This window comes from Trypanosoma rangeli (assembly GCF_003719475.1).
Source record: "Trypanosoma rangeli strain AM80 chromosome Unknown Tra_15.4_contig_00143, whole genome shotgun sequence".
NCBI lineage: Eukaryota > Euglenozoa > Kinetoplastea > Trypanosomatida > Trypanosomatidae > Trypanosoma > Trypanosoma rangeli.
Genome location: NW_021705885.1, coordinates 22,710 through 45,635, shown reverse-complemented (window position 1 = coordinate 45,635; position 22,926 = coordinate 22,710). Strand labels below are relative to the sequence as shown.

Genomic DNA, 22,926 nt, shown 5'->3' with positions numbered 1-22,926 from the left:
TGTGGTTCCGTTCGTCGCACTGTATTGTAACTACCTACTACCCACTGTCTGTTCTTCATTGTCCTTCGTCCTCCTCTCTCTCTCTCTCTCTCTCTCGCTGTTTTTGTCTATTGCAAAGCTCAATTGTGTGGTGGGGAAGCCGGGGAAGGACGAGGCAGGAGCATGCATGGGAGTGCCACTGCGCCCCTGTGGCGGCTGAAAGTCATCAACGGCTGCCAACGCAACGATGATCTGCTGCTTCCAGTAGCACCGCAGCCGTCGCTGCTACAGCCATTCTACGCGCATTGGCACGACGAGGACGAGGAGCGTCAGAACACGACCGACCCTGCCGCTGAGGACGAGTCTGCGTCGGTCAATCGCCCCGATGACATGAAGACGAGGAAGTCGAAGAGAAAAAAGATGAAGTTGTCCGCTGCCCGTCGTCGCATGATCGCCCCACGTGACTGGCTGAAGAGAATCCCGCATCTCGTCTTGGGGCGACACACGTGTCTTCCACGACCGTGTCGGCTGCGGCATGCCTGCGTAAGTCGGCTGCATTGCCGTGTGGTGTACGTGAGTGACGCCACCATGCACAGGCAGCTCCTGTCAAAGTACCCCCCCGCAGGTCGCGGATCTGCAACTAATAACCCCAAACGTGTTAGTGAAGACGTGAAGGACTATGTGGTCATTGACGACGACGCCAAGCAGGAGGACGGCGAGGGGGCTCTCTTTACGGGGCCATACTACCGCCTGATCAACTTTGGATCCAACCCGCTGTACGTGAATGACGGACCGCTGCCTGCTGGGGAGAGTAAGGCTCTGTGTGAACACGACTTTGTGGCGTTTCTGGAAAACCCCTTTGATGCAGAGGGCGGCGTGCTGCAGCCACTGCGGCCCGAGGACGCCGCCGCAACAAACAATGAGGAAAAAACGGAACCCATAGACGCAATCACTGAGAAGGGCCCAACGACTGGTTCGCCCACCGCCCGTGTTCTGTTCGAAAGTGCGAGCACCACAACTGCGGTGGGGGAATCATCTGCACAGGCGTGCAATTTAGAGGCCTGCGCAGGGGCATGTGTGCCTCCGCTCTTCGTGGAGGTCAACGGGGTGCGAGTTGCACGCTACCTACCGCGGTGTGTGCCACCTGACGTCCTACAGCGCCTCGGCACGGCAGCTGTCACTATTTCTGGTGGTGCCACGCTGGGACGAAGTCCACAGCTTGCTGTGGACCACAACCGTCTTCTGGGGAGCCTGAGGCGTGAGCCGAGCAGTCGCCCGCTCCCCAATGATGAGACGAAGGGAAGTTTCGTAAAGGAGTCCAAGAGCCCAGCGCAGCAGTCAGACTGCGGTGTAGCCATGGCAACCCTCGCAGATAAGAGTGATGAGTACTTCACACCACCACCTAAGTGCCCTGCAGGTGGCATGGAGCCAGAAGAGGGAAAAGAACACAACATCGTGGATGGGGAGGCGGAAGCGGAAGCGGAAGAAGACGAGGGCCTTGACATTGCTGGCGACGTGGTGTCGCCGCTGCGGCAGCGACTGGTACCATCGCCTTGGCGATGCAGCAGCAGTTGTGCCTCTATGACGCCTGAGGCAAAGGGCTGCCTCGTTGCCGCCTCCAGCGATGTGCCATGCCGTGATGAGAAACCAGCAGCGGCAGCGCCGTTCATCGTTGTTCCACCGCGGCTGCCCGTGTACATCTTTGCGCGGCGCAGTCCGAGTCCTGAGGAATTCACGCGTCAAGCCCCTTTCATTGGCCGCTTCAAGCCACGACAACCAAAAGGGAACGGGGAACCGGAGGCGAGTGACGAGGCTAAGAAACACCACGCTGACGCGGACGCCACGTCTCAGACGGGGCTGGTCATGACGGAGTGGGTGCAGGAAATGTCAGCGGAGGCGACGGTGCCGTCCCCGCAAAGCCGTCGGGGGCGCGTCAAACCCGTGCGGAGGCGACGACGCGTCGATCGTTAATTGCTGGAACACGACGCGATCTGTACTGGCGAACTGCGGTGTCTTTCCCTCCTCCTTCAGAAAGCATATTTCTCCTTCCTTTTTGTTTGGTTTTTATTATGCCCTTTTTGTGGTCGTTGCTGCTGTTGTTGTTGTATGCGTAGGGGTATTTGCTCCCGTTCCTTGCTTCATTGTGTGCGTATGTGTGTGCCGTGCCACGCTGCCTGCACGCCTCTCTGCCTCGTCCTCGCTCTTTGCGTGGGCGGACGGGTACGCTCCTTTTAGGAAGATCACACGAGCACTTACCACCAAAACCAAAACCAAAACCAAAACAAACACACACACACACACACACACACACAGGGAAAAGGAAGACTGAGAGAGAAGCATTGTTTTGCGTTTGTATTCTGCGGACCCGTGGTGTATTCAGCTTTCGTTGTCCGCGTCGTGGTTGATAGTTGGTTTATCATTGTTATTATTACTATTCGCTCGTCAAGGAACTTACGGGGAGAAATGCCACCCAAACGCCTCGCCTATGCTCAAGCCCTGCGTGAGACCTTCACGGAGGCGGAGAGTTGTGCCGTCGTGGAGCGGTGGGCCACGGAAGCGGTGGGTCATCTGGAGAGAGTCGCGCAGCATGCGGCCGTGCAGTACGCCAGTGTGCAAGAGGCGGCGTACACGTCCGGCAACGTTAACCAAACGCCAGCTGGCATCATGTCCGTCATTCGTGACTATCAGTCACTCTGCCTCGGCGTCTACAGAGATGCGGAGGTGGTGCGCACGGTTGTCTCTGTGCGGCTGCCGGAAATAAAGGAGGAAGACAACTTGGGCGTCGCCGTGCAGCACGCCATCGTGCGAATGCTAGACGAGTTGCAAAACAAAACATTGGGGAACGGTGGTTCTGGTGAGAAGAACAGCGGTGTGAAGGCGCAAACAGGTGTGTACGCCCTGCGAGAATACCTGGAGGCCCGCAGTGGTGTGGAGGAGAAACTCCTTGGCAAGCCGGGTGACGGCAACGAGAAGGCCAAGGAGAGTAGCAAAAGCCCTTCACTGTTGCTGGAACTGCGGCAGGTGGACGCCGACGCCCTGCTAAAGGTGGAGCTGTCTGCCATGCAGCTGGTGTCGTCGATGCGCTCTTTCATCAACGCGTACGCACTCAACTGGAAGAAGTTGATTGAGCCACGCACTGGGGGTGATCGCATGGTGAGCTAAAGCGGGGAATGCCTGAGCCTGCGCGGCAGGGAGGAGGACGCAGGTGCAGGCCCCAGACTGCCAGGGACAACGCTTCTTTGCCTCGTGGTGGCAGTACCAAGCCCATTGACCTTCTTTTTTTTGTTTTGCCTGTTTTTTATTTCTTTTTTTTTTTTTTAATGTGCCTGCGTCGATGAAAGCAGCCGGCGTGGGGTGGACGAGAAGAGCAGCAGGTAGCAGTCGGCACAGAGAGAGAGAGAGAGAAAGTGAGGAGAGGAGGTGGCAGGACGCGGAAAGACAAAGTCGTGGCACACGACCCGAAACAGCGATCCGTCTCTGTATGTTTGTCTCTTCTGTTGGGCTGCGCCAACTATCAAGTGCGTCTCCACGCAACTCCCAGACCTTCTTTTCTTTCCTCTTCTTCTCCCTCCTCTTGATTGGCGTAGGACGACGAGTTTTTGTAGGGATTAGTTGTAGGTAAGCAATCACTGCTACTGCTGCGTGTCAGGGACGGAAGGCAAGACCCCCTCCGTGAAGTTGACATAGGCACCTCTAGGCAACAGCAACGACGATAACTAACTAGAAGGACAAAAATATATATATATAAAAAAAGAACAACAACAAATAAAAGGAAAAACAACAACAACAGAAACAACCATCTGTGGTGTGAGCGAAGGGGGGTAACACACAACAGCAGGCGGGCAGGCACGGACGCTCATTGGTTTCCCACAATTGTGCCGTCCGTTCTTTTTTTTTTTTTTCTACTCTTATTTTTCTTTCTTCTGTACTCGAGGAGTTGTTTTTTTGCGTGTGATAGTCCTTTTTCTTTTCTCTCTCTCTCTCTGTGTCACTGCGTGTGTGTGTGGTTGGCGCCCCGTCAACGCTGTGTGCTTAATCAGCGGGGAGTTGTGGCTTCTGGAAACGAGAGATGCGTCGCCCAAGTGCTTTTGCCCTCCGCGGCTCATACACCGTTGCGAGTGGTGGGACGCGGCGCAGCGTTGGGGCGACAACTCTCGCCGATGTGTCGCAGCAGATGCAGGACAACGACGTCTTTTTTGGGGAGGAGTACTACCTGAGCGACGAGGAGTGCCAGCTCCTCGCAGCACCCATCGCTGATTTTCTTTCACGCTGCACAAGTTATGACATGTTAGGCACCTCCACGCAGGTTGTCGTCATTGACGTGGATGCCGTACTGGCGGTGGCGTTTATCGCCGCCCAGGAAACGCGACTCAACGCCTGTGTCTTGTGGGATCCCATTGCTCGCGTCTTTTGTGGTATGATGAGCTCCACCGATTATATTGATATCTTGTTGTACTCCCATGACCACCCCGATGAGGCAGAGCAGCTTTCACGTTACACAATACGACAGTGGCGGGAAAAGCGACGCGGCGCAGCGGGCACTAATACTGAAGATTTCTCATCGTCGCTTCCAGCCCCTGTATTTGTTACCTGCGCCCCGGATACACCATTGAATAAGTGCCTGCAGCGGCTGCTGCATCATCGTGCTCGCCGAATCGCTGTGCTCGCGCACAAGGAGGCCGATGACGTGAGTGTGTTAGCCGTACTGGATCTGCAGCAGATTCTTGTGTACCTCGGTGCCGTTTTTCTGTCTATTGAGGCGGCAGGTGGTGGACGCCGTGGCGTGGAAGGGGCAGCGGGGGTGGATGCCGTGAACTCCTCCGTAGTTGTTCCTACTGGTGTTGCCGCTGGTGATAGTCGCGCGGATGGTGTTGACCCCGTTGATTTTGCGGTTTTGTTTGGTGAAGTGGTGCTGCCGCCGCATGTTCGCAACCTTCTCTCGGCCCCCACGGATGTGGAGGGGGAGAATCCGCTGATGGAGTTTGGAAAGGAGCCGCGGGTGGGGCCATACCGTGCCATATTTGACGTTCCCTTCTGCTACATTCCGCAACTAGGGAGAAATCGGAACCACACCATCTCCGTCACACTTGACTCCCCGCTGCTGGAGGCCCTGCGGCTCATGCTGCAACACAATATTGATAGCATCGCGGTGGTGTCGGAGGAGGGCATCATCGTGGATGTCATTGACCGTAGCGACGTTGTCCGCATCGAGGATCAAGGCGTGTACGACATGAAACTCACCGTTCGCGAGGCCCTTGGGGGCATGGTGACTGAAAAGATCTGCGTCTTCCACGCCAAGGACGCACTGCGGGACATCTTCGTTCACTTCGTGCGGCAGCGGGTGAAGGAGCTGTTTCTCGTAGACCCGGACACCGACAAACTGATGGGTCAGCTGAACATCGCCGAGGTGGTGTTCTTCCTGGTGTTTGGCGTCACCACGACTAACACCACGGCGGACGACCGCAGTAGGCTAAGCACAGCCTCGTCCTCCCTATCCTCCCTCCGCCCCGCTACGTCCAGTGCTACACGTGTGGTTGCCGCCACCACCTCAGACACTTCACAGAGGTAGGACCTCAAAAGAAGAAATAAAAAGCTGAGGCGCAAAAAGAGGGACGGCGAAGAAGAGGAGGAGGGACGTGTCTACCGCCGCGACCTGTGTTCGGGTGTACTGAGGGGATACAAGGAAGTAGGGAGGAAACGCGGAGGAAGGCACTGCTGTGCACACACGGTGCAGTGTCTCACTTGAGAACTCTCCTCCTTCCATTTTTTTCCTTTCTTCCGCCCTTCCTCCCGTTATTACCCCACTATCACCACTACCGCCCAGTGTTTGTTTTCTAGGAATGTGTTCGCACTTGTCTCTTTACGTGGCTCAATTTGTCGTCATCCCGTCACAGCAAGCGCTCCTGTCACCGTTAGTGCCATTGATTTTAATGCTGCCCATTTGGCGTTGTTGCTATATTATTTTCTGTTGTTTTTTTTTTTATGCGTATGTGTGCGTGCGTTGGGTGACAGGGGCTGACACGGACATCCATGATGTGTGTTAAGCTCCCAGCCCATGACGTCGTCTGCCTCGCTCTTCCTGCTCTCAGCCAAATATATCTGTTCCTGCAAGCGTGTATGGATTTGTGTATATCAATATTATGTGTGGCAGACGAGTGTGTGGGCGAAAAGAAATGCTAAATGTTGTCGCTGACCCTGTTGCCTTTCCCTACTCCTCCTCTCTTTTTGGTTTGGTTTTTACCGTTTTTTTTGTGTTTTTTTTTTGTTTTCCTTCTTTTTTTTCCGTGTCTGTATTATGGAGAACAAGTTGATGCTGTGGAAAGACTTTTGTTAGGCGATGCGTGGTGCTTGAGAAGAGGCGGCATAAGAGAGGCATGTATTTTGCCCCTTCCTCTTCTCTAGATGCACACATTGGCCGGAAGACGCCGACAGCAGATCGAGAGAGAGAGAGAGAGAGAGAGAGAGAGAGAGAGAGAGAGAGCGATGTTAGAGGTGCACCTATGCCGCACGCGAGAGTGAAGTGATAGCTTTGGAATCAACCTGAGTGAGGCAGAGAGCGAGAGAAAAGAACAAACAAACAAACAAAGAACACATACGAGAGACAGAAAGAATAACGAGCAAGCACCAGCGCTGCTATCAAACTTAAACCCTCCTCCTCTTGCAATGCCCATCTGTGTTTCTCGATGCGTGCGAAGCCGCCCCCTCCTATTGGGTAGAGGAGGAATGGCCCATGTGTTTTGGCAGTGCATGTGTTGCCTGTTTTTTTTTTATATCCTCTCTTTCTCTGTTTGTCCGCGCGTGTGTGTTTGCCTGGTCTCTTTAAAGGTCGCGGCCGCTGCCCCCAGCAGCCTTGGTAGCGTTGAGTCAAGCATAGGTGACTAGAGGCGGCGTGTTTGGTTGGCGGACCTCTTCCTTCGTCTCATGCCTCCTTGTATGGCGCGTCTGCGTTGCTGCACTGGTGCATCGACGTGCGCTCTCCCTTTTGCCGCGGGTGTGCTTCGCTGTGGCTGGCGATCGCAGTCCTCTTCGGCGGCGGCGCCTCCCATCCGGCGGCGCAGGAATGCCATCGGTGGCGAGGGCGTGGCACTCACGCCGCTGCGGTGCCCTGGTGGCCCCCGGGTGAAGGCGGAGGGGCTGAAGCACCTCTTCAAGGTGCCGCACGCCGGCTACCTGGCGAAGTACGACCAGCGCTTCATCCTCAACTTGAAGCTCACACACCAGATTGTCTCCCACCTCAGCCGCACGACGCTCAAGACGCACGACAAGCTATTGATTGAGCTGGGACCTGGCACCGGAGCCCTCACGCGGAGCCTGCTGACACGGCCCTGCATCGCCGTGCTGGGTGTTGAGGCGGATGAGCGGTTCAACGCACACCTGGAGCAGATCCGACAGTACACAGATGGAAAGTTTCAGTGGGTGAATGCCGATGTGCTCCGCGTGAAGGAGCTTGAGCTGCTGCATTCGGTGTTCCCCAGCTTTGTTGAGCAGCACCGAAGGCGACCAGCTGCCTCGCACGCGGATGCCGGCGAGGAGGGAGGCGCGGCGGCTGGAAATGCCGATGACGGTGGTGAAGGGTACGAGGGCGCCCCGCTACGAAATGCACGGCGCGAACGCATTTTGCGAAGACGATTTGGGAAATTTGCTGGGTTTAATCACGACACCGCGCGTGATGGTGGCCACAGCCGCGACGCGGGCAACAGCAGTGGTAGTGGTAGTAGTGGCAGTGCCGCCGCCTTTGCTGTGACGGATCGCTGGTGGTCCGATGGGGACGCGAAGGTGGAGGTCGTTGCCAATCTCCCCTTTGACGTCATTACGGAGCTGCTGATGCGGTACGCCGTGGATTGCTCACGCAGGCAGAATTTGTTCGTCTTTGGCCGCGTCCCATTGCATATCTTCACCCAGAAGGAAATTGCGGAGCGCATCATCGCCCCCGCAGGCTCCATACACTTCTCACGCCTGTCGGTGATGTGTCAGTGCTTTTTCCACGTGCAGGTGCGGCAGACATTCAGGGAGATGACGTACTACCCAAAAACCGAGGTGCTTGGGGCGATGCTTACGCTGCAGCCACGCGCCGTGTCACTCGTACCCGCGATGGACGCCGCCACGCTGATGCACTTCACCGATCTACTGATGAAGCCAGGGCATCGTGGCATGACGGTGTACAAGGCGCTGGTGAAGTGTGTTCCGGCAGAGGTGGCGCAGTACATGCTGCAGGAGCTGCGGGTGGACGGGGCACTGACCGTCTTGGACATGACAGCCGAGGAAATCTGCAAACTTGCCCAGCTGTGGCGACGCTTCCTCGAGGCCTCCTCACAGCAACAGCAACCACGCGACGAGACGACGAAGAGCGAGGCGGCCGGCGGAAACGTGGAATGACACGAAGCGGATTGAAAGAACCGCAAACACACAAAACATGCAAGAGAGAATGAGTGGAAGAGGGGAAGGTTTTTGGCTTGTTTGCCCGCTCCATTCGCCTCACCCCCCGTTTCCGTTTAAGGTATGTGAGCCAATGTGCCACAGTTGTGTGGGTGGCGTCCTTATTATTATTATTATTATTATATATACATCTCTCTCTTTCCCTCTGTGTGTATGGCAACAACTTTATGCATGCAAGGAACGACGTGGCGAATCAGCACGCACGCACACACGCACACACGCACACACGCAAAAAGGGAAATTAGCCACAAGCGACGGGCCTGACGTGGGGAGTCTGCGGTTCTTGGTTGCGTGGGTGCGGCAGTCGCCTGCGCCGGCGGCGGCGGCGGTGTTTGTTGTTTGTTCGTCGCGGCCTTTTTTGAGAATGTCGTATGCGTCGCAGTATCGGTGTCGCAGGGAGCATGCAGCCATCTCTGCACTGCCGCAGGTGCGACAGCGGTCACAGCACACTGCCACGCCAAAGACGTTACTATCGGAATCTGCCCCTCCCTCTTTTTATTCTCCTTCTCTCCCTGCTTCCGCCGCCATGACGAGTCCGACCGCGGCGTTGCATCACAGCCGCCACCACCGCTACCACCACGGGGGGTACCGTACGCCTTACATCGGGGCGGCAGCGACACGGCAGCCGCGATGTGATACAACGTCACCTGCGATCCTGTCGCCCTCGCCTCCTCCAGGCGATTGTGCTGCGCGGGGCGGCGAGTTTGCAGAGAAGCTGCACGGCATGTTGCGTAGGTGGGATAAGATGAAGAGCCTTGTTGCCCGACAGAAAGAAACGGAATGTGTTTCTGTCGCATTAATGCAGCAACTTACCGAGTACGGGGACGGCGATGGCGACTGCGGCTGCCGCCACGCCGAACTGCAGAAAGCGATGCAGGACCGCAATAGGGCGCTGCAGCTGCTTAACATAATGCAGATTGAGGGAATCGCCGTGGTACTGCGGTTGCATCAAAAGGTGCTGCAGCAACGGCGGCAGATGTACGCATCGCTGCGTGAAAACACCCGACTGCGGTTCACGGCGTGTGACGACGATATCATCGCAAAGAAAAATGCGGGCAGCAAAGTCATGACGCAGGCAACCAACGACGGTGCGTTAGCGGCACCCTCATCTACAACAACACCCTCATCTACAACAACACCCCACACTGGGAGGCAGCGATGCCGCACAAGCAGCTCCCGCCGCTGAGGCCGTATTTGTGCCGAGGGTGGCCCTGCGTCAAGCGAAGTGGCAGCGGCGGGAGACATAAGAAGTCTCGCACAAAACCACCCTGCAGCACCAGCGGAATAGTGCTCTGGAGGAGCGCCTCTAGCGGCGCCTGCGCAACCCACACGCGTTTATACGACCCACTTCTATCGCCCTGGTGCAGACAATGGCGCGGTCAAACCGCTGCTCTTCCCCCTCTTCTTCGCCGCCTGCGACGGCGACAACGTCAAATGCGGACGATAACAGCGTGACCCCCCCCCCCCCCCCCCCCTTCCTCCCCGCAAGTAGCGGGAACGAGAGGCCGTCGACGCAGCAGGAGGACACTGCGGAAGAGCCTCTACATAGCGACGGCGAAATAAGTGCTCGTTTGGCATCTCTCTCTGATCCTCCCACAGTCCAGTGAGGTGAGAACGAACAAAAAAGGCAATATATTATATAATGGAGATATGGAAGCGCCATTTGCATGAGCAGCTTTAACTTTATCGGAATATATATATGGAAGAATACCATGCGGGGGTAGGGTGGAACGCACGGCAGTCAGTAAAGTCGTGCTGTTCTCCTTTGCTCTTCGTCCCCTACTTTTCTTTTTTTTTTTTTTTTTTTTTTTTCCTTTTTTTTTTGTTTGGTATTGTTGTGTTTTGTCTATTTTGAGTGCAATATTGGTCTTGGGTTGTTGTGGGCGTGCTTCATGCAGAGGCTTTTCCCGCGGTGGACACGACTCCCTCCCTGATCTCTCGCTGTTGTTTGTGTCTTCTCTTGTTGCTTCGCTGCTCCCCTTCGCCTGCCGTTGTGGCAGAGACAGAAACACCACAAATAGAGGCATTGGACCTCGCCGTAGCAGGGGCAGAGGCAGTCTTGCGGGTGGGTGTGGGTCTGGGCCGGCGACTGCTCGCATATGCAGAGTGCCATTGTGTTGGACGCCGGCTCGAGTAGTGTGAAGGCGGCGTGTAGCACCGCCACCGCCCCTAACTCTTTTCCGTCACTGGCAGGTCGTGCAAAGTACAAGCCACTGTTTCATACATCACATGGAGACGCTGCGGTGGCTGTAGGGAATACTGCGGCGGAGCGTCGCGGTCTGCTGCATCTCTCGTACCCCATTCAGCACGGGAGCATCGTCGACTGGGATGCCTGGCACCTGCTGCTGCAGCACATCGAGCAACAGTTGAATACCCCACTGGCCGAGAGGGATGTTTTTTGGGTCGAGCACCCGTTCAGTTCTCGCCCGCAACGAGCGCGTGTGGCGCAGGTTCTCTTTGAAGAGAAGTCTATCTCCGGCATGTGTGTCGGCGTTGCGCCCCTCCTGTCACTCTATGCGACAGGCAACACTACGGGAATGGTGCTGGATGTCGGGGATGGCGTCTCCTCCGTGGCGGCGGCGGTGCAGGGGTACGCTGTCACGGCAATGATGCAGCGGGAGGACTTTGGAGGAGGCGCCGTCACGCAGTACCTCCAGCGACTGTTACGCGAGTATGGCAGTTACTACGCTACATGTGATGGCGGCGACGGCTCTCATGGGGTACACAGCACCGTAACCAGTCGATTTAATCCGTCACGCTGCGGCGCCGAGCGTGAGCTGGTGCGCACCATCAAGGAGCAGCGCTGCGAGGTGAGTCCACATCCCGTACCAACAAGCGCCATTCCTGCGCGTGCCGCGGAAGGAGCGGCTGGTGATGATGGCGAGGGCGATACGGCTCTGTTGAGTTTTGCGCAGGCTGTTGCCGCAACACCGCCAAAGAAACATTGCCTGCCCGATGGCACGGAGCTGATGCTTGGGTATGAGTTGCTGCAGGCCCCGGAGGTGCTATTTAACCCTGCCCTTCTTGGGAAAGAGCATGTCGGCTTGGCGGAACTTGTCGCTAATGCGGTGCGGGTGGCTGACATTGAGCTTCGCGCGGAACTGTGCCAACACGTTTATTTAACAGGTGGTTCGACGCTTCTCAGTGGATTTGGTCAGCGCTTCCTTTCGGAGTTGCTGCGGCTTACTCCACGGAACTGCAAGGTGCGGGTCTCAGCACCGGCAGAACGATCCCACATGGCATGGCTGGGTGCATCGTTTCTCACTCGGCTCTCGACGTTCCCGCAGGAGATGGTTGTAAGTCGGGCGGACTTCCTGGAGGAGGGTGAGCGTGCGCTGCACAACCGCCGTGTCGGATGAAAAGATGCCAAGGAAAGGGGGTGGGAACAAGATGACGTACGTGTCTAAACACACAGAAAGAGGCGTGTATATATAATATACACGGCCTTCACGGTACCATTTGTGTGTGTGTATGTGGGGCAGCCGGAGGAGGCGGAGAGGTGGGTGGGTGAAGCGATGCAAGGATAGCTGTATTTGCGGCAACGGCTTTACTTACTGTCGTGGGTATTTAGTCCGCATATGTGTCTCTTCCCTCGTCTCTCTTTGTGCACATATATGATCCTCTTCGTGTATCGGGCGTGTTTTGACTGGAAGGGGGAGGGGTGTCTACCGCTCGAAGCAGCAGCGGCAGCAGTAGGAAGTGAAGCAGAAAACGATGTCGATGCGACGCAGGGATCTCCGTGAGTTCCTGCGAGGAAAGGAGGAGGAAAACGAACGTGCCCGTGACGCCGTTCTCCGTTCCTTGCAGGCAGAGTATGAAAAGCTGCTGGCAAGCAAACTCTCTGCTCTCATGTGGCAGGTAGAGCATCACCGCCGTAGAGCTGCGTCCTCACAGGCCGATTCCGCTGCGGTGACAGCGACGAGTAATGTTGTGTCGGGTGAGGGCGTGGGAAGTGGCGCCAGCAACGTGATGGCGCACTGCCAATGCTGCAAGATAGCACCTCGGCATTGCTTATGCCCTGAGCAAAACATCAGGGTGCTGCCCCCTGACCTGCAGCAAGGGGATGCATTGGTTCGCCACTGGCTCGCGTGTGACGTCGCTAGCGTCAACGAGGCAGAATTGTTTGCGGAGGCGGAAGAGACACGCACGCGGGAGCCTCTGCCGGTGACGAGCCACCCAACCACATACAGCGGCCAGCACGGTCGTACTGAAGTTGGTGCGTCAAGGATGCAAGTGGACGACGACGCGAAGGAGGGAGACGTGGCAAATGATGCGAATGGCATTAGGGCAAGTTTGTTCTTTGGCCCACTGGCGCGTGAAACGCCAACGCAGACGTCGTCCCACACCTACGTTGATCCGCCTCCGGTTACGTACACAAGTTATACCGCGATAGCCACCACCACGCTGGCTAGACCGCCGGCGCCCGCCGTGCAGCTGCATAAAATGCCGACAGAGGAAGCAGTCAAGGCACATCTCAGGAAAAAAATTGCTTCCCTTTACAATGACGCCGAGGACATGAACCGGTCTCAATCGCGGAAGGCGCAGCGTAGGAATCTAATAGGATTGCCAGAGGGTTGGTAAAATTATACCTTGGGCCGCCCTTGCAAGGGTTAGTAGAGGACCTTTGTATTTATTCATTTATGCTTTCCTTTACTGAACCATGGAAAAGGAGAAGACGAGCTGTGAGCTCCATCGCCTGCATGACCTGGACGATGATTGCTGAATGAAGTGAACCCCGTAAAAAGGTGAGTTTTTATTGCTATTATTAGTTATTTTGTATATGTCTTCTCTGCATGGATTCTATGCGTGAATATTCCGCTCCGCTGTGAAGTTCGTCCTTGTGCTGAGGTTCATGGAAGCAGGCATGCCCTCTCACGTGTGAAGAGGGATCAAGGCCGCACACACACAAAGAGAGAGAGAGAGAGAGAGCGTGTGTGGCATCGCGAGGATCGGATATAACAAGCGACAACGTTGTTGTTGTTGTTGTTTTTTTTTTCTGTTGTTTTCACATGTGGATAATTCCCTCTGCAGCTGCTCTGTGATGCGTGCAGTCCTTGGTACGTATACATGCGGGCTCGTGGGGCAGGAGAAGAAAACAAAACAAAAAGGCGGGTGGAGTGGGGTGTGTAAAAAGTCACTTGTGTGGATGGCGCTGGTCATTGACAGCTGTCGTGGGTAGCCAGTACGCAGTTGTCTGCATGAGTCTGTCCGTCCTCCTCTCTCCCTGGTGTGTGTGTGTCTGTGTGTGTGTGTGCTTTTATTTTGTTTTGTTGTTGTTTTATTTTAAATTTCCGTTTTTCGTTGGGAGCTGTGTTTTGTTGTTTCCGCTGTGCGCGCCCACCCACACCCACCCACACAACCGTAGGATGCATACCCCAACGTTGCCGACGCACTTCAAGACGGCCTTGCAGGCATGCGCAGGAGCAGGGGAGGCTCAGCAGTCACGCGGTAATGATAGGGGCACCGGCTCTCCTGTAGGTAGTGACGCAGAGGATGAGTTCGGTCAGTTCTTTGAGGCGTTAGCCGCACCGGACGTGGTGACGAGGACGCAGGCGGCGTCAGTCACCGTTGCGGCAATATCGCGGGATTCCACATCGGCAGGAACAGGAGCAAGCTGTGCGAATTTCCCTGGGGCGGTCGCCGCTGTGCATGGCGTACGGTTCAGCACGCCGGCATCGCCTCTCAGCACCACCTCCTCGGTGCGCGGGCTGGAGGGGAGTTCTGCCCTACCGCCCGGCGTGGCAAACAATGCGGCAACTCCATTGCACCGTGCCGCGGGCGCACCATGGGCGGCATCCTCGTGGAGTGAGAGAGCGGGCAGGAAGACGTCACCCGCGACTTGTTTTAATGGGCATGCGCCCACCCTGCCGGGACACACTGGAGGCTGCGACAAGGCAACGGTATCAACGCGTGTCCCGAGTATGCATGCAGGTGATGCTGCCTCTGCCCCAACAGCTACAAGTCTGTCTCCCAAAAATAAGCGTAAGCACGACGCACAGCATAACCACAAATGTGACGGGGAGTTACCTTTAACTGAAACAATTGCTCTAGTTTCTTATTCAAGCCCTACTATCAATACACCGGAGAGTTGCTGCATGACCTTGGCGGAAGGCAAATTATCTCCACCTGAAAGGGGCGCGACGATGTTGCTGCCGTTGTTGGAAATCAATGGCGCCGCGGAGGAGCACAGTGTCGTTTCCTGCACGGGCAGCAGCATTCATGGGTCAATGGCATCCGACAGTGTACCCAAGCTTTTGCCCACTGCCACGAGCATGAGGCCGCCTCATAACGATGGGGTCTGGGAAAATGTTACTCCGTTGCTGCGGCCACGCCTTAACTGTGCCTCGAGCGAAACAGAGGAGGATGGGTCTGGTGTGTGTGCTACACACGGGCAGGTCGAGGTGGACGATGATGACGATGAATTTGGGGAGTTTGTGGAGGTCGCTCCTCGTCCGGGCATGGAGCCAGTGGCCACTCCGGAGGTGATGCCGGAGGGAGGGCAGCCACTGGCTCACGCCATAGATGGACCGGAGAGGGAACCTGTTCACGAAGTAGCAGCGAACGGAGAAACGGGGAATGAGCAAGACCACGAAAATGATATTGATGAAGAAGAGGGGGAGTGGGCCGCATTTACAGGTGCTGTCGCTTCTCCATCTTTACAACTGCAACAAGTGACTTCTGCGGCGGGGGCTGCAGGAGTCAGAGACGTCGACGCAGCCGAGGAGCCTTGTTCTCAGGACAGTGAGGGCAAATTTATCTTTCATAGGGACATGGATATTGCCAGAATGGTTCGTTGGCTTCGCGAGCTGACTGGATGTGTGCTAGACGGGGAGGAGAGTCGCGATCCCAGCAGGTGGGGTGCAACAGAGCAACCGCAGCGTGGCGCCGTCAGTAGCCACTGCGGGGAGCTGAGAGAGGGACAGTCGCGGAGTGAACTTCTGTATTCGGTGATGGAGTCTCTCCCCTTCACAGGACTCGGTTTACCCAACGTGGCCGGCGATACGAGTCCGGGGCCGGACTGCTCCGTTGTCTTGGGTGGTTCTTTTGTGTCCCACAACCTCCCAGTGTGGATGCCGTTTTTGGGGGAGGGGCGCGAGGCTGACATTGAGACTTCGCAGCAGCTGCATCAAACAGCAGCCACCTTGAGCCTCGTTGACTTCGTCACGACGGCGCGGATCTCCGACCGGCATATCTTCCACCGTCATGAGCAGCTGGAGTCTGTCCTTCTCCAGGCCTCTCAGCTACAGCTCAAGGGTATACCTCTCAGTGAGGCGATTGCCAAGGTGCGGGATGTCGCGACAGAATACCAACGACAACAACAAAAACAAGAAGAAAAGGAAAAACAACACGCACATGTGATAAATGGCCCGGTGTGGGAGATACACCCGATGTTGCCGGTGCCATGCATTGGAGGGAGTCTTTTTCCTGCATCTTCGCTAAGGCTACCGCTCTAATGGATGATTCCGGAGCATATATATAATATATATATATATATATATACTCCTCTTGCTCCCTCTCTTTTTTTTTCTCTCTGTTTGGTTGGGCTCTATTTTTGCGCTCTTGGGGTTTCTGCCCCCATTGCACGTCCTGGCTGAATTTCAAAATGTAGCAAGCATGTGGTGGAGGAAACAGAGGGAGTCGCGTAGTGGCTGTGTGTCCGCTGTGTTTGATGGTTTGTGCAAAAATTGACCTTCTCTTACCACCGCCGCCGCTGCCCCTTCACATCTCTTGTGAATTTGTGAGCCGTCCTCTTTTTTCTCCCTCCCCTCGTTTCGTGTTTTCTTTATTTACACAAAACAAAACGAAAACAAACGGCAAGAGAATACAACTTGCATAAAGCTACAACCAACACTAAACAAAACACACACACACACACATAAGAAATGGCGACCACAAGCGTATGGAACAGCATTAATTCCCTGCCGCCAGACGCCATCTTCGCCCTCGCCGCAGAGGCAAAGAAGGCGCCACAGCCAAAGGCCGACCTCATAATTGGCGCATACCGCGATGCGGACGGCCGCCCGTACCCGCTCAAGGTTGTGCGGAAAGCCGAACGCCGCCTCCTCGAAATGAACCTCGACAAGGAGTACCTGCCAATGGCAGGGTATGGTCCGCTCATTGAGGAGTCCATGAAACTCATCTACGGCGACAGCGTGCCGCGTGAAAACCTGGTGGGGGCGCAGGGACTGAGCGGCACTGGCTCGCTCTGCCTGGGCGCATTTTTCATCTCCCGCGTTCTCTCGACGAAGACTCCTGTGTACATTTCTAATCCTACCTGGCCCAATCACTACGCTGTGATGTCCACTGCTGGTCTGACCGACTTGCGCCAGTACCGCTATTACAACGACACCCGCCGCTGCCTTGACTTTGAGGGTCTCATGGAAGATCTCGGCGCGGCACCGGCTGGCAGCGTAGTCATCCTGCACGCCTGCGCACACAACCCAACAGGTATGGACCCGACCCATGAACAATGGGGCGAGATTGCCAAGCTGTTTAAGACGCGTCGCCTCATCCCCTTCTTTGACTCCGCGTACCAGGGCTATGCCACCGGCAGCCTTGATAACGACGCCTACGCGGTTCGCCTCTTCGCACGGCAGGGAATGGAGATGTTGGTGGCGCAGTCCTACTCAAAGAACATGGGACTGTACTCGGAGCGTGTGGGCGTGTGCTCCGTCGTCACTGCCAATCCCTCCAAGGCGACCATGATAAGGATGCAGCTTGAGCACATCGCACGTGGCCTGTACTCCAGCCCGCCGTCACACGGCGCTCGCGTGGCGCACCTCGTCTTGAGCGATCCTGAACTCCGCTCAGAGTGGGAGGCGGAGCTGTGCGGGATGGCGCAGCGCGTGCAGGAAATGCGTCAGGACGTCTACAACGGCCTGAAGCAGCGCGGCACCCCGGGCAACTGGGAGCATGTTGTTCAGCAGGTCGGCATGTTTTCGTACCTTGGCCTCACCAAAGCCCAGTGCGCGAAACTCGTTCAGAAGCGCGTGTTTGTGCTGGCGTCCAGCCGTGCCAACATGGCTAGTCTGACAAAGCAGACGACGGGCCTGCTTGTCGGTGCCATTGATGACGTGGTGCGCGACGTCACGTTAGCCTCGTCTGGGGTGTCGACGGCTGCAAAGGCGAAGATATGAGGAGGGAGCAGCAAAAGAAAAATGCACATTGATAACGGAGCCAACAGAGTAATAATAATAACGGTGCTTAAACTCGCCTAACAAGCAAGCAAACAAACAAGAAAAGGAAAAAAAAGACGAGGACAGAAGAAAGCAGGCGAGGGGAGAAGGGGGCAAAAAAAAAATACACACACACACACACACAAGACTAAATGGTAAGCCCCGGGGGAGAAAGAAGAAAATACGAGGGACTTCGCCCGCCCATCTACATATGTAAATGCATACATACACGCCTATGTAGCCACAACAGTGTGTGTGCCTCTCTCTCTCTCTCTCTCTCTTGGTGGGTGGGTGGGTGGGTGGGTGGGTGTGGGATAATGCAAGTTAACCTTGAGCGTAGACCAGAACAAAAAGAGAGAAGACAAAAGGAGGGAAGTATACATATATATAATTACTTATCTTCCCTTTCATCGACCTCAGTGTTGTTTAAGACGTATACGTATGAAACGAACGGGTGAATCGGGGAATTTGTGTGTTAATCGCGGTGCAATCAATGATTTTGAAAAAAAAAAAAAACTAACAACTAACAACGGCTTGGTAAATAAAGAAATCCCCTCCTAATGCGGCAGCCAATGAATCCACCCCGCCCTATAAAGTACGAAAGAAGGCGGTGGAAGGAGGAGGAACGCAACTCGGAGAAGCCAATGACTGTACGGGTTACGAAAAGCACACAAAAACGAAAAAAAAAAAGAGGAACTGAAACCAAACATAATTGATGGCTGCAGAGCAGGTCACCCCACACTCGTCATAATTTTGCCTTTGCTACTAAAGGCAAAGCAAAATTTTGTTTTGAGCTTGATTTTCTTGATTTCATCGAGTTATATCTTTCTTCCCTTGTTTTTGTCTTGGGGCCGTGACCGCCGCACGCGTGCGTGTGGAATAACGTGCAGAGACGCGTTACGTTGGCCGTACGAACGATGGAGGGGGGTGGAAGGGGCAGATGCATCCCAAGTTGGGGCGGACGGAGGCGTAGCGGTGCCAACGAGGGCACGGTAACAATGCAGTCGTTTCTTCTGGGTGCAGGTGCCAGTGGTATGCCTTCCACAACCGTTCGGCGTTCTGTGTTTTGTTTTTGTTTTTTGTTTTTTTTTTTATTTCTGTTTTTGTTTTTGTCTTTTGTTTTTTTTTTCCTTTTGATCTGGCCATCTACCTTCGCTTGTGACTTTTGGTCACTGCAACGAGGTCACGCGTCGCTTGAGGTGAAGCGTTGTGCCGTCTTCCCGCTTGCCACGCCAGCATGCGCCGCTGCGGATGGTGGAAGACCAGCGCATCTACAGCACGGACCAAAAACATGAATTGTTGGGGCAGCCAATCGCCCACCAGGCAGGTAAGCGCAACGCCTTGGTGAGTACGACAGACGGAGATCTTTTTGTTTTCGTTTTCGTTTTTATCTACTTTGGATCTGCAAAGCAAGCAAACACAAGCCAAACAATGTTCTCAAGGAAACGTATGTTGTTCCGTTCCTCCATAGTCTGCACTGGCGCCACGGCTGCGCTGCGGCGTGGGGGGACCGCGCTGACAGCTACGACGGCAGCAGCACCAGCGCCTGGCGCACGTCTTGCTGCTGCCACCGCCGTGCGCTGGGCGTCCTCCCTTGTGAAGGACACTGCATCGCCGCTCACGCAGCAGCGACGCTTTGTGGAAAGCACGGACGGCCGCTCTTCCGCGTCGGTTGTCATCGTTGATCCTGCGCTTGCCTCTAAGGAGCGTGACCGCATGGCGCGCGAGATGTTATCCCGCAACCTCCCCCGCCCGCAAGCCGAGGAGCGCACAGTGGTGACGCTGAAGGGGCTGGAGTACACCGTGCCGTACACCCTTCGCTTCGTGGTCGAGGGGACAGTGGGGGCAAAGGATGCCGAAGCTAAGGCAGGGAAAGTGCTACAAGGGGCCTTCGACATGGTGAATCAGTACCTGAACACCTTTAACCCCAACAGCGAGGTGTCACTGGTAAACATGATGCCCGTGGGGGAGAAGCACGTCATGTCGGAACACCTGCGGCGTGTGATGGAGTGCTCTGTACGGGTGTATAAGTCAAGCGGGACCTGCTTTGACCCTGCCACGGCGCCACTTGTCGAACGCCTCCGTTCCATGATGAAAGCCGAAGACAATGCCGACACTCTTACCCTTACAGAGCAGGAGGTGGAGCGATTTTCACTTCCTCAGAGTTTTGACATAAATATTGAGGAAGGCACCATTGCCCGTAAGCATGAACGGGCTAAGCTGGATCTGGGCGGCGTAAACAAGGGCTACACCGTGGACTGTGTGGTGGAAGGGCTGAACGCGGCAGGTTTACCAGACGTGATGTTTGAGTGGGGTGGCGACTGCCGTGCGTCGGGAGTGAACTACACGCATCAGCCATGGGCCATTGCCATCGCGCGCCCCCTGACCCTCGCGGAGGTCGTGCAACGTGCCAAGGGAGAAAAGGTTGAGAGTAGTGAAGGTCCATCCTTGCTGCGAGTCATGTACCTCAACGACGAGGCCGTGTGTACAAGTGGCGACTATGAAAACGTCGAGTACTGCCCCAAGTATGGCGTCCGCGGCACCATCTTTGACTGGAAGAAGAAGGAGCTGCTGGAACCCGTTGAGAGCGAGCTGGCGCAGGTCTCCGTCAAGTGCTACAGTGCAATGTACGCCGATGCGCTTGCCACGGCGAGCCTCATCAAGCGCGACATCTCTAAGGTGCGATACATGCTGGAGGAATGGCGCTACTCGCGGAATCGCGTCACAAACTACACAGCCTACACACGTGAGAACGAACGTGTCGCTCGTATGTATGAAATCGCAAAAGAGGACGGCGAGACCCGCGAGAATCGCATTGCCGGCTCGCTTCCCTCCCGTGTTGTCATTGTGGGTGGCGGCCTCGCCGGGTTGTCAGCCGCCATTGAGGCCGCCGCCTGCGGCGCCCAAGTTATCGTGCTGGAGAAGGAGTCGAAGCTTGGCGGCAACAGCGCCAAGGCGACGTCCGGCATCAATGGCTGGGGCACGCGTGCGCAGGCGCTGCAGGATGTCCATGACGGCGGGAAGTACTTTGAACGCGATACGTATCTTTCAGGCCTCGGCGGCACCACCGACCCGGGCCTGGCGAGCACCCTCTCCGTCAAGAGCGGGGATGCCATTAGCTGGCTCTCCTCGCTGGGGATCCCCCTGACAGTGCTGTCGCAGCTCGGTGGGCACAGCCGCAAGCGCACGCACCGCGCCCCTGACAAGGCGGATGGGACACCCGTGCCCATCGGCTTCACCATCATGCGCGCGCTTGAGCACCACATTCGCACGAAACTTGCGAATCGCGTGACGATCATGGAAAATACCGCCGTCACCGCGCTTCTGAACGAATCCAAAGGCCTGCCTGATGGTGGGCGCGAAGTGAAGGTTACAGGTGTTTCCTACGTGAAGGCAAACGATGCAAGCGCCTCTCCGATGAAGCTCACTGCAGATGCCGTCATTCTTGCCACCGGTGGGTTTTCAAACGATCGTATGTCGCAATCACTTCTCCGCGAGTTTGCGCCGCAGCTGTCTGGCTTCCCCACGACCAATGGACCGTGGGCCACTGGTGACGGCGTCAAGCTGGCACGACGCCTTGGCGCCACGCTTGTCGACATGGACAAGGTGCAGCTTCACCCGACGGGCCTCATCGATCCAAAAGACCCTGCCAATACGACGAAGTACCTGGGCCCAGAGGCGCTGCGTGGGTCGGGCGGCGTCCTGCTAAATAAGAGAGGTGAGCGTTTTATTAACGAGCTTGAACTTCGCTCCGTGGTATCCAATGCGATCATTGGCCAAGACGACGAATACCCAGGCTCCAATGGCAGCAAGTTTGCCTTCTGCGTGCTCAACAATGCGGCAGCAAAGCTGTTTGGCGTCAATGCGCTGAAATTCTATGCAGATACCTTGGGAGTGTTTCAGCGTGTGGAGGATGTGGAGATGCTGGCGCAGCTCATTGGTTGCGATTTTCAAACTCTGTATAAGACGCTGGAGGAATACGAGAGTTCCTGCAAAGCCAAGACAGTGTGCCCACTTACGGGAAGATTTGTCTACCCGTGTGTGGTGGGCCCACAGGGTCCCTTCTACGTCGCCTTTGTGACGCCGTCGATCCACTACACAATGGGCGGCTGCCTCATCTCACCCTCGGCAGAGATTCTGCATGAACACCACTCCGCGAACATTCTCGAGAACCAAAGCCCCATTCTTGGCCTCTTTGGAGCGGGTGAGGTGACAGGCGGGGTGCACGGCAAGAATCGTCTTGGTGGTAACTCGCTGCTGGAATGTGTCGTCTTTGGACGTATTGCGGGCGATCGCGCAGCGACAATCCTGCAGAAACAGGCGCTTGCGCTTTCAAAGGACAAGTGGACGTCCGTCGTCGTCCGTGAATCCCGCTGTGGTGAACAGTTCGGCGCCGGCTCGCGTGTCTTGAGGTTCAACCTCCCCGGTGCTCTGCAGCGCTCTGGACTGCACCTCGGTGAGTTCGTTGCCATTCGCGGTGAGTGGGATGGCCAGAAGCTGATTGGCTACTACAGCCCCATCACACTACCAGACGAGCGTGGCACCATATCCATCCTCGCTCGTGGGAACAAGGGGACGCTGCGGGAGTGGATTTCGGCCATGCGTCCTGGGGACTCGGTGGAGATAAAATGCGGCGGTGGCCTGCGCATCGACCACAATGTGGAGAAGAAGCAGTTTATATTCCGAAAGCAGGTTATCCGACAATTTGCCCTTATTGCGGGAGGCTCAGGTGTTGCACCAATGCTGCAGATTCTTCGCGCCGCGCTGAGCCATCCCTACGTGGATAAAACGGAGTCCGTCCGTTTGTTGTACGCCGCTGAGGAGTATGAGGAGCTGACCTACCGCGACACGCTGCGTCGCTACGCCAAGGAGTACCCTGACAAGTTTGCCTATGAGTTTGTGCTCAGCAACCCGCCTGAGGGATGGACCGGTGGCGTGGGCTTCGTTGACCGCGAGTCCATGCAGAAGACGCTGCAGCAGCCGTCAAATGATCTACTGGTTGCCATCTGCGGTCCCCCGGCAATGCAGCGTGCGGTGAAGAACGAACTGCTGATGATGGGCTACAACAAGGCGCTCGTGCACACGATTGATGATGACATGCAGTCCACGTAGTCAACCACACGCACGCATCCCGAGGAATGCAGATAAAAGCGTGCGGTGGTGTGTAGAGGGTGGGGCTGTAGTGCGTGGGAGAACGAAACGACGCGTCCTTTGTGCTCAAAGGAACCGATAAATAGTAATTTGGAAATCGACAAGGTAAGACAAAAGAAGAAAGGGAAAAAAAAAAAAACGAAGAAATGGCTTCCCCACCCCCTGACAAGTTTCATCATCAATC

The 22,926-nt window shown here is 55.8% G+C and overlaps 10 protein-coding genes across 10 annotated transcripts, besides 27 other annotated features; all 10 read left to right on the top strand.

Annotated features, from left to right (window-relative positions):
* Nucleotides 1-70: 70 nt before the first annotated feature.
* Nucleotides 71-99: a microsatellite.
* A 63-nt stretch (nucleotides 100-162) lies between these two features.
* Nucleotides 163-1,950, top strand: TraAM80_04763 (uncharacterized protein; the record flags this gene model as incomplete). Its single annotated transcript, XM_029381677.1, has 1 exon — nucleotides 163-1,950. One exon carries the CDS (start codon nucleotides 163-165, stop codon nucleotides 1,948-1,950), a length of 1,788 nt encoding a protein of 595 aa, XP_029238539.1.
* A 104-nt stretch (nucleotides 1,951-2,054) lies between these two features.
* Nucleotides 2,055-2,085: a microsatellite.
* A 151-nt stretch (nucleotides 2,086-2,236) lies between these two features.
* Nucleotides 2,237-2,262: a microsatellite.
* Nucleotides 2,263-2,264: 2 nt separating this feature from the next.
* Nucleotides 2,265-2,291: a microsatellite.
* Nucleotides 2,292-2,442: 151 nt separating this feature from the next.
* On the top strand, nucleotides 2,443-3,141 carry TraAM80_04762 (putative proteasome activator protein pa26; the record flags this gene model as incomplete). Its single annotated transcript, XM_029381676.1, has 1 exon — nucleotides 2,443-3,141. The coding sequence occupies one exon, from the start codon at nucleotides 2,443-2,445 to the stop codon at nucleotides 3,139-3,141; it is 699 nt and encodes a 232-aa protein (XP_029238538.1).
* Nucleotides 3,142-3,252: 111 nt separating this feature from the next.
* Nucleotides 3,253-3,298: a sequence feature (A-rich).
* Nucleotides 3,299-3,367: 69 nt separating this feature from the next.
* Nucleotides 3,368-3,399: a microsatellite.
* A 123-nt stretch (nucleotides 3,400-3,522) lies between these two features.
* Nucleotides 3,523-3,555: a sequence feature (GA-rich).
* Nucleotides 3,556-3,677: 122 nt separating this feature from the next.
* Nucleotides 3,678-3,776: a microsatellite.
* An 88-nt stretch (nucleotides 3,777-3,864) lies between these two features.
* Nucleotides 3,865-3,904: a sequence feature (A-rich).
* A 144-nt stretch (nucleotides 3,905-4,048) lies between these two features.
* On the top strand, nucleotides 4,049-5,548 carry TraAM80_04761 (conserved CBS domain protein; the record flags this gene model as incomplete). The annotated part of the gene is made up of 1 exon (XM_029381675.1): nucleotides 4,049-5,548. One exon carries the CDS (start codon nucleotides 4,049-4,051, stop codon nucleotides 5,546-5,548), a length of 1,500 nt encoding a protein of 499 aa, XP_029238537.1.
* An 869-nt stretch (nucleotides 5,549-6,417) lies between these two features.
* Nucleotides 6,418-6,460: a microsatellite.
* A 77-nt stretch (nucleotides 6,461-6,537) lies between these two features.
* Nucleotides 6,538-6,590: a microsatellite.
* A 322-nt stretch (nucleotides 6,591-6,912) lies between these two features.
* On the top strand, nucleotides 6,913-8,355 carry TraAM80_04760 (putative rRNA dimethyltransferase; the record flags this gene model as incomplete). Its single annotated transcript, XM_029381674.1, has 1 exon — nucleotides 6,913-8,355. One exon carries the CDS (start codon nucleotides 6,913-6,915, stop codon nucleotides 8,353-8,355), a length of 1,443 nt encoding a protein of 480 aa, XP_029238536.1.
* A 161-nt stretch (nucleotides 8,356-8,516) lies between these two features.
* Nucleotides 8,517-8,542: a microsatellite.
* A 69-nt stretch (nucleotides 8,543-8,611) lies between these two features.
* Nucleotides 8,612-8,646: a microsatellite.
* Nucleotides 8,647-8,712: 66 nt separating this feature from the next.
* Nucleotides 8,713-8,744: a microsatellite.
* A 35-nt stretch (nucleotides 8,745-8,779) lies between these two features.
* On the top strand, nucleotides 8,780-9,601 carry TraAM80_04759 (uncharacterized protein; the record flags this gene model as incomplete). The annotated part of the gene is made up of 1 exon (XM_029381673.1): nucleotides 8,780-9,601. One exon carries the CDS (start codon nucleotides 8,780-8,782, stop codon nucleotides 9,599-9,601), a length of 822 nt encoding a protein of 273 aa, XP_029238535.1.
* Nucleotides 9,602-9,870: 269 nt separating this feature from the next.
* Nucleotides 9,871-9,899: a microsatellite.
* Nucleotides 9,900-10,198: 299 nt separating this feature from the next.
* Nucleotides 10,199-10,268: a sequence feature (A-rich).
* A 246-nt stretch (nucleotides 10,269-10,514) lies between these two features.
* On the top strand, nucleotides 10,515-11,774 carry TraAM80_04758 (putative actin; the record flags this gene model as incomplete). The annotated part of the gene is made up of 1 exon (XM_029381672.1): nucleotides 10,515-11,774. The coding sequence occupies one exon, from the start codon at nucleotides 10,515-10,517 to the stop codon at nucleotides 11,772-11,774; it is 1,260 nt and encodes a 419-aa protein (XP_029238534.1).
* Nucleotides 11,775-12,129: 355 nt separating this feature from the next.
* Nucleotides 12,130-12,996, top strand: TraAM80_04757 (uncharacterized protein; the record flags this gene model as incomplete). Its single annotated transcript, XM_029381671.1, has 1 exon — nucleotides 12,130-12,996. One exon carries the CDS (start codon nucleotides 12,130-12,132, stop codon nucleotides 12,994-12,996), a length of 867 nt encoding a protein of 288 aa, XP_029238533.1.
* Nucleotides 12,997-13,324: 328 nt separating this feature from the next.
* Nucleotides 13,325-13,344: a microsatellite.
* Nucleotides 13,345-13,385: 41 nt separating this feature from the next.
* Nucleotides 13,386-13,419: a microsatellite.
* Nucleotides 13,420-13,642: 223 nt separating this feature from the next.
* Nucleotides 13,643-13,669: a microsatellite.
* Nucleotides 13,644-13,700: a microsatellite.
* Nucleotides 13,701-13,781: 81 nt separating this feature from the next.
* Nucleotides 13,782-15,869, top strand: TraAM80_04756 (uncharacterized protein; the record flags this gene model as incomplete). The annotated part of the gene is made up of 1 exon (XM_029381670.1): nucleotides 13,782-15,869. One exon carries the CDS (start codon nucleotides 13,782-13,784, stop codon nucleotides 15,867-15,869), a length of 2,088 nt encoding a protein of 695 aa, XP_029238532.1.
* A 16-nt stretch (nucleotides 15,870-15,885) lies between these two features.
* Nucleotides 15,886-15,915: a microsatellite.
* Nucleotides 15,916-16,263: 348 nt separating this feature from the next.
* Nucleotides 16,264-16,292: a microsatellite.
* A 6-nt stretch (nucleotides 16,293-16,298) lies between these two features.
* TraAM80_04755 (putative aspartate aminotransferase) lies at nucleotides 16,299-17,552 on the top strand (the record flags this gene model as incomplete). Its single annotated transcript, XM_029381669.1, has 1 exon — nucleotides 16,299-17,552. The coding sequence occupies one exon, from the start codon at nucleotides 16,299-16,301 to the stop codon at nucleotides 17,550-17,552; it is 1,254 nt and encodes a 417-aa protein (XP_029238531.1).
* A 79-nt stretch (nucleotides 17,553-17,631) lies between these two features.
* Nucleotides 17,632-17,665: a microsatellite.
* A 52-nt stretch (nucleotides 17,666-17,717) lies between these two features.
* Nucleotides 17,718-17,736: a microsatellite.
* A 114-nt stretch (nucleotides 17,737-17,850) lies between these two features.
* Nucleotides 17,851-17,872: a microsatellite.
* A 1-nt stretch (nucleotide 17,873) lies between these two features.
* Nucleotides 17,874-17,901: a microsatellite.
* A 754-nt stretch (nucleotides 17,902-18,655) lies between these two features.
* Nucleotides 18,656-18,726: a sequence feature (A-rich).
* Nucleotides 18,727-18,842: 116 nt separating this feature from the next.
* TraAM80_04754 (NADH-dependent fumarate reductase-like protein) lies at nucleotides 18,843-22,703 on the top strand (the record flags this gene model as incomplete). The annotated part of the gene is made up of 1 exon (XM_029381668.1): nucleotides 18,843-22,703. One exon carries the CDS (start codon nucleotides 18,843-18,845, stop codon nucleotides 22,701-22,703), a length of 3,861 nt encoding a protein of 1,286 aa, XP_029238530.1.
* Nucleotides 22,704-22,926: the final 223 nt, after the last annotated feature.